Source organism: Carcharhinus amblyrhynchos, chromosome 5 (genome assembly GCF_965287045.1).
Source record: "Carcharhinus amblyrhynchos chromosome 5, sCarAmb.v2.hapA, whole genome shotgun sequence".
In the NCBI taxonomy this organism is placed as follows: domain Eukaryota; kingdom Metazoa; phylum Chordata; class Chondrichthyes; order Carcharhiniformes; family Carcharhinidae; genus Carcharhinus; species Carcharhinus amblyrhynchos.
In genome coordinates, this window is record NC_137328.1 from 108,970,114 (window position 1) to 108,984,664 (window position 14,551).

At 44.3% G+C, this 14,551-nt stretch overlaps 1 protein-coding gene across 6 annotated transcripts in view; it reads right to left on the minus strand.

Moving 5' to 3' along the window:
- tenm3 (teneurin transmembrane protein 3) overlaps nucleotides 1-14,551 on the minus strand; it is a 909,202-nt gene that overhangs the window by 171,349 nt on the left and 723,302 nt on the right. For all 6 annotated transcript variants that reach the window (XM_080189440.1, XM_080189438.1, XM_080189437.1 and 3 more), the window contains 3 exons: nucleotides 10,926-11,136; nucleotides 6,194-6,295; nucleotides 4,215-4,409 (listed from right to left, as the gene is read on the minus strand). In XM_080189440.1, the coding sequence (XP_080045566.1) occupies nucleotides 4,215-4,409; nucleotides 6,194-6,295; nucleotides 10,926-11,136 (508 nt within the window). The remainder of the gene's footprint in view (nucleotides 1-4,214; nucleotides 4,410-6,193; nucleotides 6,296-10,925; nucleotides 11,137-14,551) is intronic.

Below are 14,551 nucleotides of genomic sequence, written 5' to 3' on the forward strand. Positions count from 1 at the left end.
AAGTTGATTTTTCTCTACACCCTCCTATGATTGTCACACCACACTCTTCACTCTCTCGTTCCCTTCTTTGTGGACGGTATGCTCTGTCTATAAAGCGCGCAAGAAGCAATACTTTTCACTGTGCAGCAATACATCTGACAACAACAAATCAAATCCTGTTCAGAAGCAAAGAGTCAGCAGAATGCCACAAGTTAATATATATGGCAAGATAATGCGGGCAGTATTAATTTCTCGAAAGACTTGATAGCAGGCTGTGCAATCTGCGAATCCAACCACCTCCATGGTCTTCTGAACAAAGTCAAACCAACAGCTTGACCTTTTCACCAAGGAACAGAAATTCAGATGTGAAAGCATGGGAAGTGCTTTGCAGGAGTTTGCAAAGTGTAAAGTGGTTAATTTGATTGACCAAAGCAGGACAAATTGGGGGCAGAACTAATAGCTCACCCCTGTTTATGAACCAGCATTAGAGTATTACAGCTGGCAGTTGGAATTGGCTGAGAGTCTCCAATAAGGACGGCTCATGAATGGTCTGTGCGTGCATTTGGGAGGATCACTTCCTTGATCACTTCCCTTGTTTGTACTCAGGATGGTTTTCTCCAGCATTGTGCTCTGATGCATATAAAAACAGCCTCCAATGTGCAGAGGAACATGCACTGGAATTCTACTGCCCCACCCGTCACGGAATCGGAGCGGGTGAGGGATGGATAATGGAAATGTCCATTGACCTTGGGTGGGCATTTCCAATCTTGCTCGAGTGAGGCCATAAAATCCCCCCCGTGTGGTGCAGATTAATAAATGAATGGAAATGGATGTCAAATGTTGCAGGTACACATAAATTCAGGGGAACAAAACAGAGAATCTGAAGTTTGGATATGCAGACACACAAACAGAAATGATCACCAGGAAGTGATCAGCTGCTCCATCAAGAATGCCTCACACTCACAATAGCTGGAGCGTTATGACTTTGCTGCTTGGGTAAACTGGAGCTCTTTTCCTTAGAAAGACAGAGATTAAGGGGGGACCTGATAGAGGTGTATAAGATAACGAAGGGTATAGAGTCAACAGTGGCAGGCTTTTTCCTAGATTGGAGACAAATATCACGAGGGGTCACGAGCTAAGGGTGAGGGGGGAGAAGTATAATTTGGATACTAGAGGGAGGTTTTTCACACAGAGGGTCGTGGGGGTATGGAATGCACTACCAAGCAAGGTGGTGGAGGCGGGCATGCTGGACTTGTTTAAGGTTTACGTAGATAGGCACATGAGTGAAACAGGGATGGAGGGTTATGGGAGACGGTTTTAAAAAGAGTCAGAGCCTCAGGACGATACTGGAAGTATAATGCTGCATGTTGATGTTTTGTCTCTTTTAATCCGCAGGTGTGTCGGTCCACCTTGTGTCTAACAAGGGGCATGCACACGGTGGGTCGTGTGTGGGCTGCTCTTGGATGTTTCGAGAGTGGCCTAGTACTTCGCGTCGTTGTGTATGCTTAAAACTGGACCAGCAGATGGGCACCACAACAGCTCAGTGACTATCACTGCTGGCTGTGCAGATACATGGATTTGGGCCAGTGTCTGTAGGAGTTTGCGCACTCTCCCTGTGGTTGCGTGGGTTTCCTCCGGGTGCTCCGGTTTTCTCCCATGCCCCAAAGATGTGCTCTTAGGCTGATTGGTGTAACAAATTGACCCTAAACAATTCTCCCTGAATCTGGTTTCCAATGGGGGTACCATAAGCATACACACGGGTCAAGGTAGGTGTAGGAAAATGCTTTTAAGATGGCGGCGCGGGCTCGTTGGGCTGAAGGGCCTGTTTCCCGTGCTGGGTTGTTCTTTGTTCTTATAACCCAGATATGACCTTTATAGGGTAAGGCAATGGCGTAGTAGTATTGTCGTTGGACTAGTAATCCAGAAACCCAGGGCAATGATCTGGGGACCTGGGCTTGAATCCCACCATGGCAGATGGTGTAATTTAAATTCAATAAAAATCTGGAATTAACTGTCCAATGATGACCACGATTGTCATAAAAATCCATTTGACTCATTAATGTCCCTCAAGGATTTTTAAAAATCTGTGATCATGTGACTCCAGACCTACAGCAATGTGGCTGACTCTTAAATGCCCTCGATGATGGGCAATAAATGCTGGCCCAGCTAGCAATGCCCACATCCCATGCATGAATAAAAAATAACCTCCTCGGAGTGATAAAATGGTGCAAAATCCAGCTCAGATAAAGAGGAAAATATTCAATGGAAAATCCAATCAGAATCTAGTCCAGGAAAATAACACAAAGATTTCTGTGAACTTTAATCCATTTGCTGGCTGGAATTCTCTGACCTCGCCTCCAGCTGGGTTCTCCAGCCCTGCTGCCGTGAATGGAGTTTTGTCTGAGCGCCAAAAATTCTCCATTCTCGCTGGCAGTGACGGCATGCCGTATGACATTGGAGAATTTAGCCACCATCTATGCGATGCACAACTTAAATATTTCACTTCTGACAATGGAAAGGGAAAACTGCTGTGACTGAGCCATTGTATTAAATTAGAGATTCATAGAACAATACAGCACAAAGGGAGGCCATGCGGCCCATCGTACCCATGACACTGTGACCCAGTTAGACTCAACCATCTGCTCTTTCCCCATTGTCCTGCACTTTTCTTTCATATTCAATTTCTACACATTCAATTCTCTTTTCAATGTTTCAAGTGAATCTGCTTCCATCAGGCAGTGCACTTGAGACCACAACTCACTGTGCAAAAAGAATGTTTGTTCTCTTACCAATCACCTTAAATCTGTGCCCTCTGTTTACTGAACCTTTATCCATCCTCCCTTCATCAAAATAATTCATCATTGTGAACACTTCTCTTCAGCCTCCTCTGCTCTAAGGAGAACAATACCATTGCCTCGGGCTCTCCACATAACTGAAGACCTTCAGACCTTTCACCATTCTGGAAAATTACTTTCATATCCACTCAAAGGCTTGGGCATCCTTCCCAAAGTGTGGTGCACAGAAATAACCCAGTGTTTGCTGAAGTTTGAATCAAAGTGTCTTGCTTTTGTACTTCATAAAGTCAAGCTTTCTATATTGTTATTTTAACAGCCTTGTTAACTTGCCCTGCCACCTTCAAGAATTTGTGTTTTTACATCCCCAGATCTCTCCATTCCTAGAATTCCTACAGTACAACTAAATAGATGGGGCAACCATGCATTCAACCCATCATGTCTGCACTAACTCAGCAGCTTCTCCAGATCCCCCCTACCCCTGTCCCAATACCTTGTACATTTCCCATGGCTAGTCCACCTGACCTACACATCTTTTAACACTAAGGGACAAGTTAGCATGACTAATCAATGTAACCTACACATCTGGGAGAAAACCGGAGCAACCGGGGAAACCCATGCGCACATGGGGAGAACGTGCAGGCTCCACACAGACACCTGAGGCTGGAATTGAACTTGGTGCTGTGAGCCAGCAATACTGACCATTATGTCACCGTGCCGCCCTTTAAACTGCACCATTTATTTTGAATTGCTCTCTCCCTGTTCTTCCTCTCAAAATTAATTTCATGCTGTAAGCTTTGAGGTTCAGAGTCAACATCATTGCTGTCTCCTTCTTTACTGCTACTTCAGTGCAGATAGATACTCATATTTAATATGTCAGCCAGGTTCTGTGCTTCTGGAAGAAGGTTGCATTTTTGGTTCAAATTGGCCCGACCTAAGCCACTTCCTTCCTATAGATCTCCCATTGTTCAGTTCTTGTTTTGACAACAAATGTTTGATTCCAATTATCTGACTTAGGTGCCTTTTCAACTCACTGAAGCCACCCCTCCTGCAGCTATGTATTTTTAATCTTGGGTGTACTTTGCCCTTTTTTCCATAACCATTCCAAAATTGTGTTATGATCACTGTTTCCAAATGCTTTCTCACTGTCAATTGCCCCACCTCATGCTACAGAAACAGACCCAGCACAGCTTCCTTTCTTGTCAATCTGGAACCACACCAATGAAGAATGATCTCTTATACATATTTCTCCCTCATGTTGCTTGTTTCTACCCCAAACTAAATGCATATACAGGAAAACGATATAAGCATTCAGTCATTCATGAACTTTGTTGATCAGAAGATGTACATTGATATCTCCATGGTTCGTGCCATATTACACTTTGAATTCATTTCCCAATGAGTCACTTCCTGTGACTTTATTGCTCTTTTATTTCGCTGTACCTTGCTCACAGGTTTCTCCTTTGTAACCCGAGTTGCAAACACAGGAGCCCATGATGCAGACGCCGTGTGTTCCACAAAGAGGGTCGATGCACTGGGTTGAGGGCACATCGCACTCTGTCCCTTTCCAGCCACTGTAACAAAGGCAACGCCCCTTGGAATATTGGCCATTGCCGCTACATAATATTGGACATGTTGCTGTACAAGGGAAATGAGAGTATGTTACACCAGGTCGGAAATAACATTACAATTAAACGTGCAAATAAGCGGATATCAAATTTTCTTTTCATTAAATGACCAGACACCCTTTTCTGTAACAGTTGCAGAAATTCTCAATGATAGTCAACTTGATTCAGCTTCAAAAATAAAAATCTTCCACAAAAGAATGATTAGAGTTGCAGACTCACCGCTGGATTTTCACTACTGAGGTGGGTGGCATGGGTTGGGAAATTATTTGTTGGCTCACCTTGGTTTAAAGCACATAGTCACACACAATTTTCACTATGGTGGCTGCTGCAGGACATAACCAGGTCCACCTACCACAGAAGCAGATCTAAGACGGTCATGGGGGATGGATGACTGCCGAGGTTGGCTGGTTAAAAGGCCTGCCTCAGTTCTCTGGATCTTTGTCTCAGTTGGAATAAAAGGAGTTAGGGTCTTGTACCTTCACAACCCCAACCACTCCTCACAGCCTTTCTTACCCTTCATGCTAACTCATGCTCCTCATCACAGTCCATGGCCCGTCATAGTCTCCATGCCAACCCATGCACCTCAAGTCACTGTCCACGGCCTCTCTTATTCTCCATGCTAACTCATGCACCTCAGCTACTGTCCACGGCCTCTCTTATTCTCCATGCTAACTCATGCACCTTAGCTACTGTCCATGGCCTCTCTTATTCTTCATGTTTACTCATGCTCCTCATCACTGCCCGTGGTCTCTCCTATTCTTCATGCTAACTCATGCTCCTCAGCCACCACCCATGGCCCCTTACAGTCACCATGCTAACTCATGCCCGCAGCCATTTCCCCTGGTCCTTTGCACTCTCCATGTCAACTCCAATCATTTTCCATGCCACCTTATACTCTTGATGCCATCTCATGCTATTTCCATGCTCATTCACCCAGTATCCACTGTGTACGTAACCAAGGAGACATATAACAACAATGGCAAACATGGGATAGCTAAAAGAAACATCTATTCAGAAATTTATTTGAAAAAAACCTGATGTTCCTTCAACCCTGTAAGGGTTAGTCAAACTAGCCATCGAAGTATCAGTAATAGAGGCTTCTAACACAGCACACTCTTAATCATGTTCAAATAAATGTTCAGGCAATGACAGAGGAAATCACGGAACAAACTTATTATAACAACTTAAAGATGTCAATCAAACAATGTCAACTTCAATTGTCTAAACAGATTCACAGCTGGGCGAATGTTTTTATTGGTCTGGGCTCTCAGGAAATCATGTAGACTGAGAACAAGTGAACACCCAGTCAATGTCCCGATGTTTATTTGGACAAGGTGAAGAGGTGTGGAATGTTTGAACCCTCTGTTATTGAAACTTAATGGTCTGTCTGATTGACACTTTTATAAGGTTGCAGCAACAGCAATGCACGAGTACATGACAATTGTGCGGGAGAGGAGATCGCTACCCACAGACTGGAGCTGGCCAGGTTGGCAGTGAAGGGCTTGTCCTTGCAATCCACTCCCTTACACTACGTTGGCGAAAAATGCTAGTGCTGGGAGTGGGTATGGGAATCCGGAATCAGTTCCTGCTTGCCATTTTTAATTGGCACCGGTATTGTCCAGACCCTCCAGAAATCAGGCCCTTAGGAGTCTGTTGCCATGTAGGACATGACCATAACTAGGGGAGATATTGCACCATTCCCAAAATAGCTCCACTCTCTGTGTGTGCACAACCTCCTGTCCTTATCGACAACACACAAATAGTTTGGAATCCTGAACAGGACCTTTTACATACCTCTGGCACAATCCGGTCCAAAAAATCCAGGAAAACAATGACAAGCTCCAGAAACACATTCCCCATTTCCGTGACAATTCCGTGGACACTCCACTACAGAGTCTGCAAACAATCCAATCTTTACAATTACACTAGATTCTCACCCTGGGAAAGTACAATGACAGGTCTCGCAAACTTACTTTGATAAAAACTTCATTATGAAAGTAATTTCCTTCAGCGAACAGGGGAATTGGCAAATTGTGAAGGCCCAACAAAATATGGCCTTTCATAGTTGGAACATTGGAATTGTGGACCTAATGTTGTAGACAAATATCACAAACAGAATTTAATTTTTAAAGAAAGAAGTACTCTGAGTTTACTTAGCACCCTTTACGACCTCGGGAAATCCCAAAATACGTGAGTGTCAATGAAACATTTGTGAATCGTAATCACTGGTGGACTGGAGGAAATACATCTAATTTACACACAGCAAGCTCTCACAAATAATGATGAGATAATAAGCAGATCATGTGTTTTTGTCATAGAATCATATCATAGAATTCCTACAGTGCAGAAAGTGGCCATTTGGCCCATCAAGACTGCACTGGCAACAATCCAACCCAGGCCCTATCCCCATAACCCCGCATATTTACTCTGCCAACCTCCCTGACACTAAGGGGCAATTTAGCATGGCCGATCAACCTAACCCACGCATCTTTGGACGAAATAGGAGCACCAGGAGAAAACCCATGCAGACATGGGGAGAACGTGGTGGCATAGTGGTTAGCAGCATGGTGGCATAGTGGTTAGCACTACTGCCTCCCAGCGCCAGGGGCCCGTGTTCAATTCTAGCCTCAGGTCACCGCCTGCGTAGAGGTTGCATGTGTTCCCCGTGTCTGTGTGAGTTTCCTCCAGGTGCTCCAGTTTTCTCCCAGAATCCGAAAGACGTGTGGGTTAGGTTGATTAGCCATGCTAATTTGCCCCTCAGTGTCAGGGGGATTAGCAGGGTAGAAATGTGGGGTTACGGGAATAGGGCCCGGATGGGATTGCAGTTGCTGCAGATCAGATGAACCAAATGGCCTCCTTCTGCACTGTAGGAATTCTCTGATTTTATGACACCCAAGGCCAGATCTGAACCCCGATCCCTGGTGCTGTGAGGAAGCAGTGGCAACCACCGTGCCACCATGCGATGTTGGATAAATTTTGGCCAGGGCACAGGGGAGATCTCACCCTGCAGAGATCTCACCCTGCACTTATTTGAACACTGTGATGAGGCCTATTCATGCACCGAGCAGGCAGTTAGGCTCCCGGTTTGGTATTTCAGTTTTAATTGGTTATGAGATTGATTGATTTCAGATGAGATTAGTCTGATAATGTGTTGTCCTACGAGCTGACATCCAGTGCTAGGCTTTGTCTTGCTAATATTCTGCCAGGTGATCAGGAAAAAAGATAATGGAGAACGGAGGCTGCACCATGCAAGTAATTTATTTCCAGACAGTATTAGACTCTGAACAACGTTATAGGATAGTTGTTCATCACAGCACATAAGATCAAGGTTCACCCGATCTTTCGTGAAAATTACAGTGGATATTCTGATGAACTCTATGAAAATCCAGCTTAATTACTTATTGTGTGGAATCATTTCAAAATCATGAGTGATTCAGAGGCAGATTTATAACAGGGACAGCTTCAAAGTAATTGGCCAAAGAAGTAAAGACAATGTGAGAAAAAGCATTTTAAGAAGGAAATGGCTAAACTCTGGAAGGTACTGCCCAAGAGTGTGGTGGAGACAGATTCAATCCAGGCATTCAAAAGGTGAATTAGATTATTATTTGAAAATAGATAATCTGCAGGGTTACAGGGAAATGGTAGGAGAATGGTTTTTTTTCTCATTTGAAGAGCTGGTGCAAACACGGTGGGCTGAATGGCCTCCTCTGAACTCTAACAATTCTGTGATTCTGATCGTGGGCACAAACATTGAAATCTGAGTCTTTTTAAAATGTACACTGAAACAATTTGTTTTCTACCTTATTTAACAATGTTTTGCAACTTGATTGACTTGATTTATGGGACTAGGGTCATCATTATTATGACTCTGGCATGCTTGCCTCCATCGGATGGGGCATCGAGTATAAAAGTTGGCAAATTATGTTACAATTATATGAAAATGTTGATGAGGCCACATTTGGAATACTGTGTCAATTTTGGTCACCACACTACCAGAAGAACGTGGAGGCTTTGGGGAGAGTGCAGACAAAGTTTACCAGGATGTTGCTGGTGTGGAGAGTATTAGCTCTGAGGGTATTAGCTATGAGGAGGGATTCAATAAACTGGAGAGATTCAATAAACAACAGAGGCTGAGGGGTGACCTGGTAGAAGTTTATAAAATTATGAGGGGTATGGATAGGGTGAACAGTTGGAAGCTTTTTCCCGAGGCAGAAATGACAATTACAAGGGGGCACAAGTTCGAGAGAAGAGGGAAAGGCTCGTTAGAAATGTCCGGGGAAGTTTTTTACACAGAGGGTGGGGAGGGGGCCTGGAATGCATTACCAAGTGAAGTGGTTGAGGCAGATATGTTAGCGACAGTTAAGACTCATCTGGATAGACACATGAACAGAAGGGGAATGGAGAGATACAAGCGGTCGATCTAGATAGGGCAACGTGATCGGCGCAGGCCTGGGGGGCCTGCTCCTGTGCTGTACTGTTCTTTGTTGCTATTATGATCGCTCCAGCACTTTAACAAAATTCTATTCATTTGGTTTAAAGCAAAATAGTCCCAGCTTCCATCCTTCACTTTAACCCAGATATGAGATGTTAGCCAGGTTGCATGTTAGCCTCCTATCTGCTTCCTGTCACTTGCAGCTACATGCAAGAGGTAGCTCATTGCCCCATCTTCCAAGCAGGTCAATTTAAGAGGAGAAGCCAATGGTTGGATAATGAAAGCATGAGAGGATTTCTTTCTAAATTGAAAGGGAAAGGTGATAAAACTTAGTGCTTCAATTTTAAGTGAAGATCTAGCAGATGCAACACTACTTCTGTTGCATTATCTGCATGTACGACTTATTCCCAATGCTGCTACGAGGATTTTTAAAGTTTTGAAAATGTATTTATTTGTGTCACAAGTCGGCTTATATTAATACTACAATTAGGTGCATGGCTAATGCACCTAATCAGCACGTCTTTTGAACTATGGGTGGCATGGTAGCACAATGGTTAGCACTGCTACTTCACAACTCCAGGGTCCTGAGTTCGATTCCCGGCTCGGGTCACTGTCTGTGTGGAGTTTGCACATTCTCCTCGTGTCTGCGTGGGTTTTCTCTGGGTTCTCCAGTTTTCTCCCACAGTCCAAAGGTGTGCAGGTTAGGTTGATTGGCCATGCTAAGTAATTGCCCCTTAGTGTCCAGGGATGCGTAGGTTAGCGGGATTAGTGGGTATAATATGTAGGGATGGGGGGTAGGGCCTGGGTGGGATTGTGTTCAGTGCAGACTTGATGGGCCGAAGGGCATCTTTCTGCACTGTTAGGTTCTATGATTCTATGAAACACATGCACACACGGGGAGAATGTGCAAACTCTGCACAGACAGTGACCCAAGCTGGGAATCGAACCCAGGTCCCTGGTGCTGTGAGACAGTAGTGCTTACCACTGTGCCTCCGTGTCGCCCCATGTGCCAAGTGGAAGCCAGGTGTCCTCGAAGAAAGAGAATAAATATGCAAAGCGAGTGGCTACAGGCCTTTACCCTGTTGCTACCTACTGTTCTTTCATAATAGTTCTGGAAAAGGCCCTCTCAATTATTGAAAGAAAATAGACTTCAGGTCATGACTTATCAGAAACATCCTATACAAGTAATTACTCTAAAATATGGTCACGATAAGTGGCAGACATTTTGTGCACAGGATGACTGCAAAATAGACATTGGATTGAATGGCTGGCAAATGTCTTTCTGAATACAGGGCATGTTGAAAATGAAAGGAAGCTACAATAACCCCTTCAAGAATGACCGTGTCTGGTCTCAATCCATGTGACTGAACATTACACCACCCACTGCCATGAAAGGGGGCGATTCTCTGGCCTCCCCTTAGCGTTTTTCTCAGTAGTGGGAGGCAACGCACAATTCACTGGTGGCGAGATCTACCACAGTCAATAAGAGAATTCCCATTGAAGCCACCCCATGCCTCCAGCAAACCCAAGACAGGGATGTGCTGCCAGCGGGAGCAGAGAATCCTGCCGACATGAATAGACAGAGAACTCCAGGTGAAATCTCACTAGACACAGAATCGGAACTTCCAAATAACTTTGAAAAGACAGAGCTATAATCATCATAAAGATTATGAAATATATCAAATGCCCACCGTTCAATACACAAAACCTGATTGTTGTCAAATTGATCAGAAAATTCTATGCAGTATCGAAAATCATTCCAAAAGTAAAGTAGGCTGACATTAACGCTGCAATGAAGCTACAGTGAAATTTCCCGAATCAGCACAATCTGGTGCGTGCTCTGGTCAATGTGCCTAACCAACACGTCTTTCGGACTGTGGGAGGAAACCGGAGCACATGGAGGAAACCCACACAAACACAGGGAGAATGTGCAAACTCCACACAGACAGTGACCCAAGGTGGGAATCAAACCTAGGTCCCTGGAGCTGTGAGGCAGCAGTGCTAACCATGCCACCGTAAAGTGTGTGTTAGTCAGTCACTGCAAGAGCCAATGCTTTCATCAATCCATGCACACACGTTAGTATCAGTGCCTACCTATGACGATGGTATTAAAGGACACATGTTCGGCAGTTTTCCCATCATTGTAAAAAGCCAGGTGCCAGATTCCGGAGTCGAGATACTGGACAAAGCCAGCCTCTTGGAGGCTCACCGCCCTGATGTGTCGTCTTGTGTGCTCGGAGTCAGATAGACTACGCTTTTCTCTGGCGATCAATCTGCTGCCATCAAGTAGCTCCACAAAATCATACTGAGAGGCAGAGGCACAAAACAGTGAATCAGACATGAATAGGGGAAGCAAAGTAAGGTACAATAGGTCGCAATTGTTTGGGGCGAGAACCTCACGTACAGGCTGCCCGTGAAAGATAAAAACATCTTTCTTTCATACACCTGTTAGTCAGAAAATGATTTCAAACGCAGATCGCGGTGATACTTTTCAACAGCTCGCTTTATTTTTGTATCATAAGCCAGATAAAGGGAACACATTCATTCTGAGCTGCATTCACCACCTGACACGCACTGAAAGATATGAATAAGGAGCATAGGCTTTGTCCTCTGTCGAATATTTGAATGGATGTGAAGCATTTGACAGGGATGGAAACGGTGAAGATAGATACTTTTCAAAAGACATCCACAGACCAAATTCCACAGTTTGACTCGATCTCTGGAGATAGAGCAGCACTGATTGATGTGCATTATAAGATATCAATCGTAACTTCCTAGACTTCAAAGAGACAAAGACTACAAAAGCTACAAAGCTGTTGTAAACATACACAAAATATTCGTCAAGCCCCAGCTGAAATATTGGGTGGGATTCTCCAGCCATGCTCGCCTTAAAACCGGAGAATCCTGACTGAGGTTAATGGACCTTTGCATGGTCCACCCACATCCCCGCCCACTTCCATTCCCGTGGCTGGTGGGATGGCAGAATTTCGGCCATTGTGTCCAATTCTGGGCCAGACACTTTAGTAAGGATATGAAGATTTTGACAAGCATAAAGAGATAAAGACTTTGGCAAGGGTTCGGAAGAGATTTACGAGGATGGGATGAGGGATTACAGTTATGTGGACTGAGGAAGGGACTGGAGAAGCTGTGATTGCTCTCCATAGAGCAGGGAAGACTTGGAAGAAGTTGAGATGTTTAAAGTCATGAAGGGCTTAGGGTGAAAGAGTCAATAGCCATGTCTCAAAAGGAGATTGGCAAAAGAAAACTAGATAAGTATTTGGAGGAGGGAAAACCTTCGGGATATTGGGAAAGAGCAGCACAGGGGCACAGTAGCTAGCACTGCTGCCTCACAGCACCAGGGACGTGGATTCAATTCAAGCCTCAAGTGACTGTCTGTGCTGAGTCTGCACATTCTCCCCATGTCTGAGTGGGTTTCTTCCGGGTGCTCTGGGTTCCACTACAGTCTGAAAGATGAGCTGATTATTTGCATTGGCCATGCTAAATTCTGCCTCAGTGAACCCGAACAGGTGCCAGAGTGTGGCGATAGGGGATTTTTCACCATAAAACGCCCCCAAGAGATCCGTGGATAGGTTTATGGATGAAAAGGGATTGGTTTAGGTTAGAGGGTCATTGTTTTTTAACTGGTCGGCGCAACATCGTGGGCCGAAGGGCCTGTTCTGCGCTGTAATGTCCTATGTTCTATGTTCTATAACTGCATTACCGTGTACTGTAAGCTTTCTTGTGATGCTAATAAATAAACATAAACAAAACAAGAGTGCGGGCATGGGGTAGTAGGTATTAATTCTTCAGCCTCTTCATACTATTTTGTACAGATTCAATGGGCTGTGCTATACTGTTCTATGATTCTATAATAGAGGAATCTATTTTTACACATCAAAGACATAATATTTTCCACAGCTACCAAAGTAAAGATTATTTCATTCTTTCTCATTTTGAAATGTAGTCCTTTATGATATCAATTTTGAATATAGTTTCTCTTTTATAGGAATTAAAACTAAGACCTTCAATATACTAAGCGTCCAGTGAAAATGAAAGAAAAGATTAAACATATACAAAGGGTTCTTAAGCTCTAAATAAGATCAGAACAAAAAAAATGGGCAAACGTTTCGCACTGAGCTTCGATTAGCCACGCCTCAGGGATAGAAGTCATTACATTGCTGCAGACTTAACATACGGAAAACAGGCATGGCGTGACGGAACAGTGGACTTGCTATCAAGCGTGTCAAGTGGTGTGTATCCACTGAGCTCAGAAAGAGATTAGTCCATTTGAGGATTAACTTGTGTGAGGTACAGCTGGTGCCATAAGTCTCTGGCTACCTTTCCTCCCAATTTCCTTTCCCTTCATGCGCTGGAGGACATGGCCTTTGTTGAGCTACAGCCCCAATGATACTGGCTGCTCTCCAGAACCCAATCTGGGAATAGCTTTGATGGCGACACACTGCAGCTTAGCTTCCCATTCTCAATCAGCATCCGTAAGACACAAACTCTCCAGCAGGGGTCACTAATCAGCCACACACCCCTCTGCCCCCTCCTCCCCTCCTTATATTTCCTGTAATGCCCCTGGCCCCATGTTATTCAACTAATGGTTAAACTAAGACCAGCTGATTCAGCACAAGCAGCGATTCAAAGAATCTTGTTTACTTAATAACACTCACTTCAATTTCAGCCTGATCAAAGTGTTAGGCTTCACCTCACTGGCACGTTTGAGCAATTAGTAAGACTTACATTATCATATTGTACTGTACATAAGATTAGTGATGAAAAGTCTTAATTTGTATGTATTGTTCAGGCAATTAATGAATTTTGGGGTTTGTTGTGGAGGAAATCTTAAAGTTGGCATCTTTTTAAGCGTTAAATAGTGTCAGGTAGCTTTAAGGACGAACCTGGGTCCTTTTGGGAGTGAATTGAAGTTATGCCTAGGGCACATTTGGCCTCCAGTGAGTCTAGCTTAGCAGTAGAGAGAAGCCAAAGCTACATTATTGCTGGGTCAGGAAGGTGAAGATGTTTCAGGGCCTCTGGTCAAAGATACACATTTGGCGGTTCAGAGGGATGCCACAGCTGCAAAGCTCATAGGCTGGAAGAACGGTTTTGGGCCTAGCAAGTTTCAAGGGCTTCCAGTTAGAGAAAAAATTAAAATTAGATTGTGGTGGGGGAGAGAGAGGGGCACAGAGAGAAAGAGGGACAGAGAGAAAGCACTCAGCATGCAAACTGTGAAGTGTGTACCTTCAGCAGGTAAGGGGGAACTACAAGCCTCAGCAATTAAGGGAAGCTGGGCAGTTGTGGATTGGGAAAAGATCCACAGGGGGAGGCAATGGCCTCATGGTATTACTGCTAGACTATTATTCCAGAAACTCAGCTAATGTTCTGGGGACTCAGGTTCAAATCCCACCACGGTAGGTGGTGGAATTTGAATTCATTAAAAAATATCTGTAATGAAGAATCCGCCATAAAACCATTGTCAATGGTTGGAAAAACCCATCTAGTTCACTAATATCCTTTAGGGAAGGGAAATCTGCTGTCCATACCTGATCTGGCCTACACCTGACTCCGGAGCCATAGCAATGTGGCTGATCCTCTGAAATGGCTGAGCAAACCAATTAGTTCAAGGACAATTAGAGATGGGCAATAAATGGTGGACGGCCAGTGGCACTCTTGTCCCACAGATGAATATTAAAAAAAAAACTAGAGTTAAAGCTGCA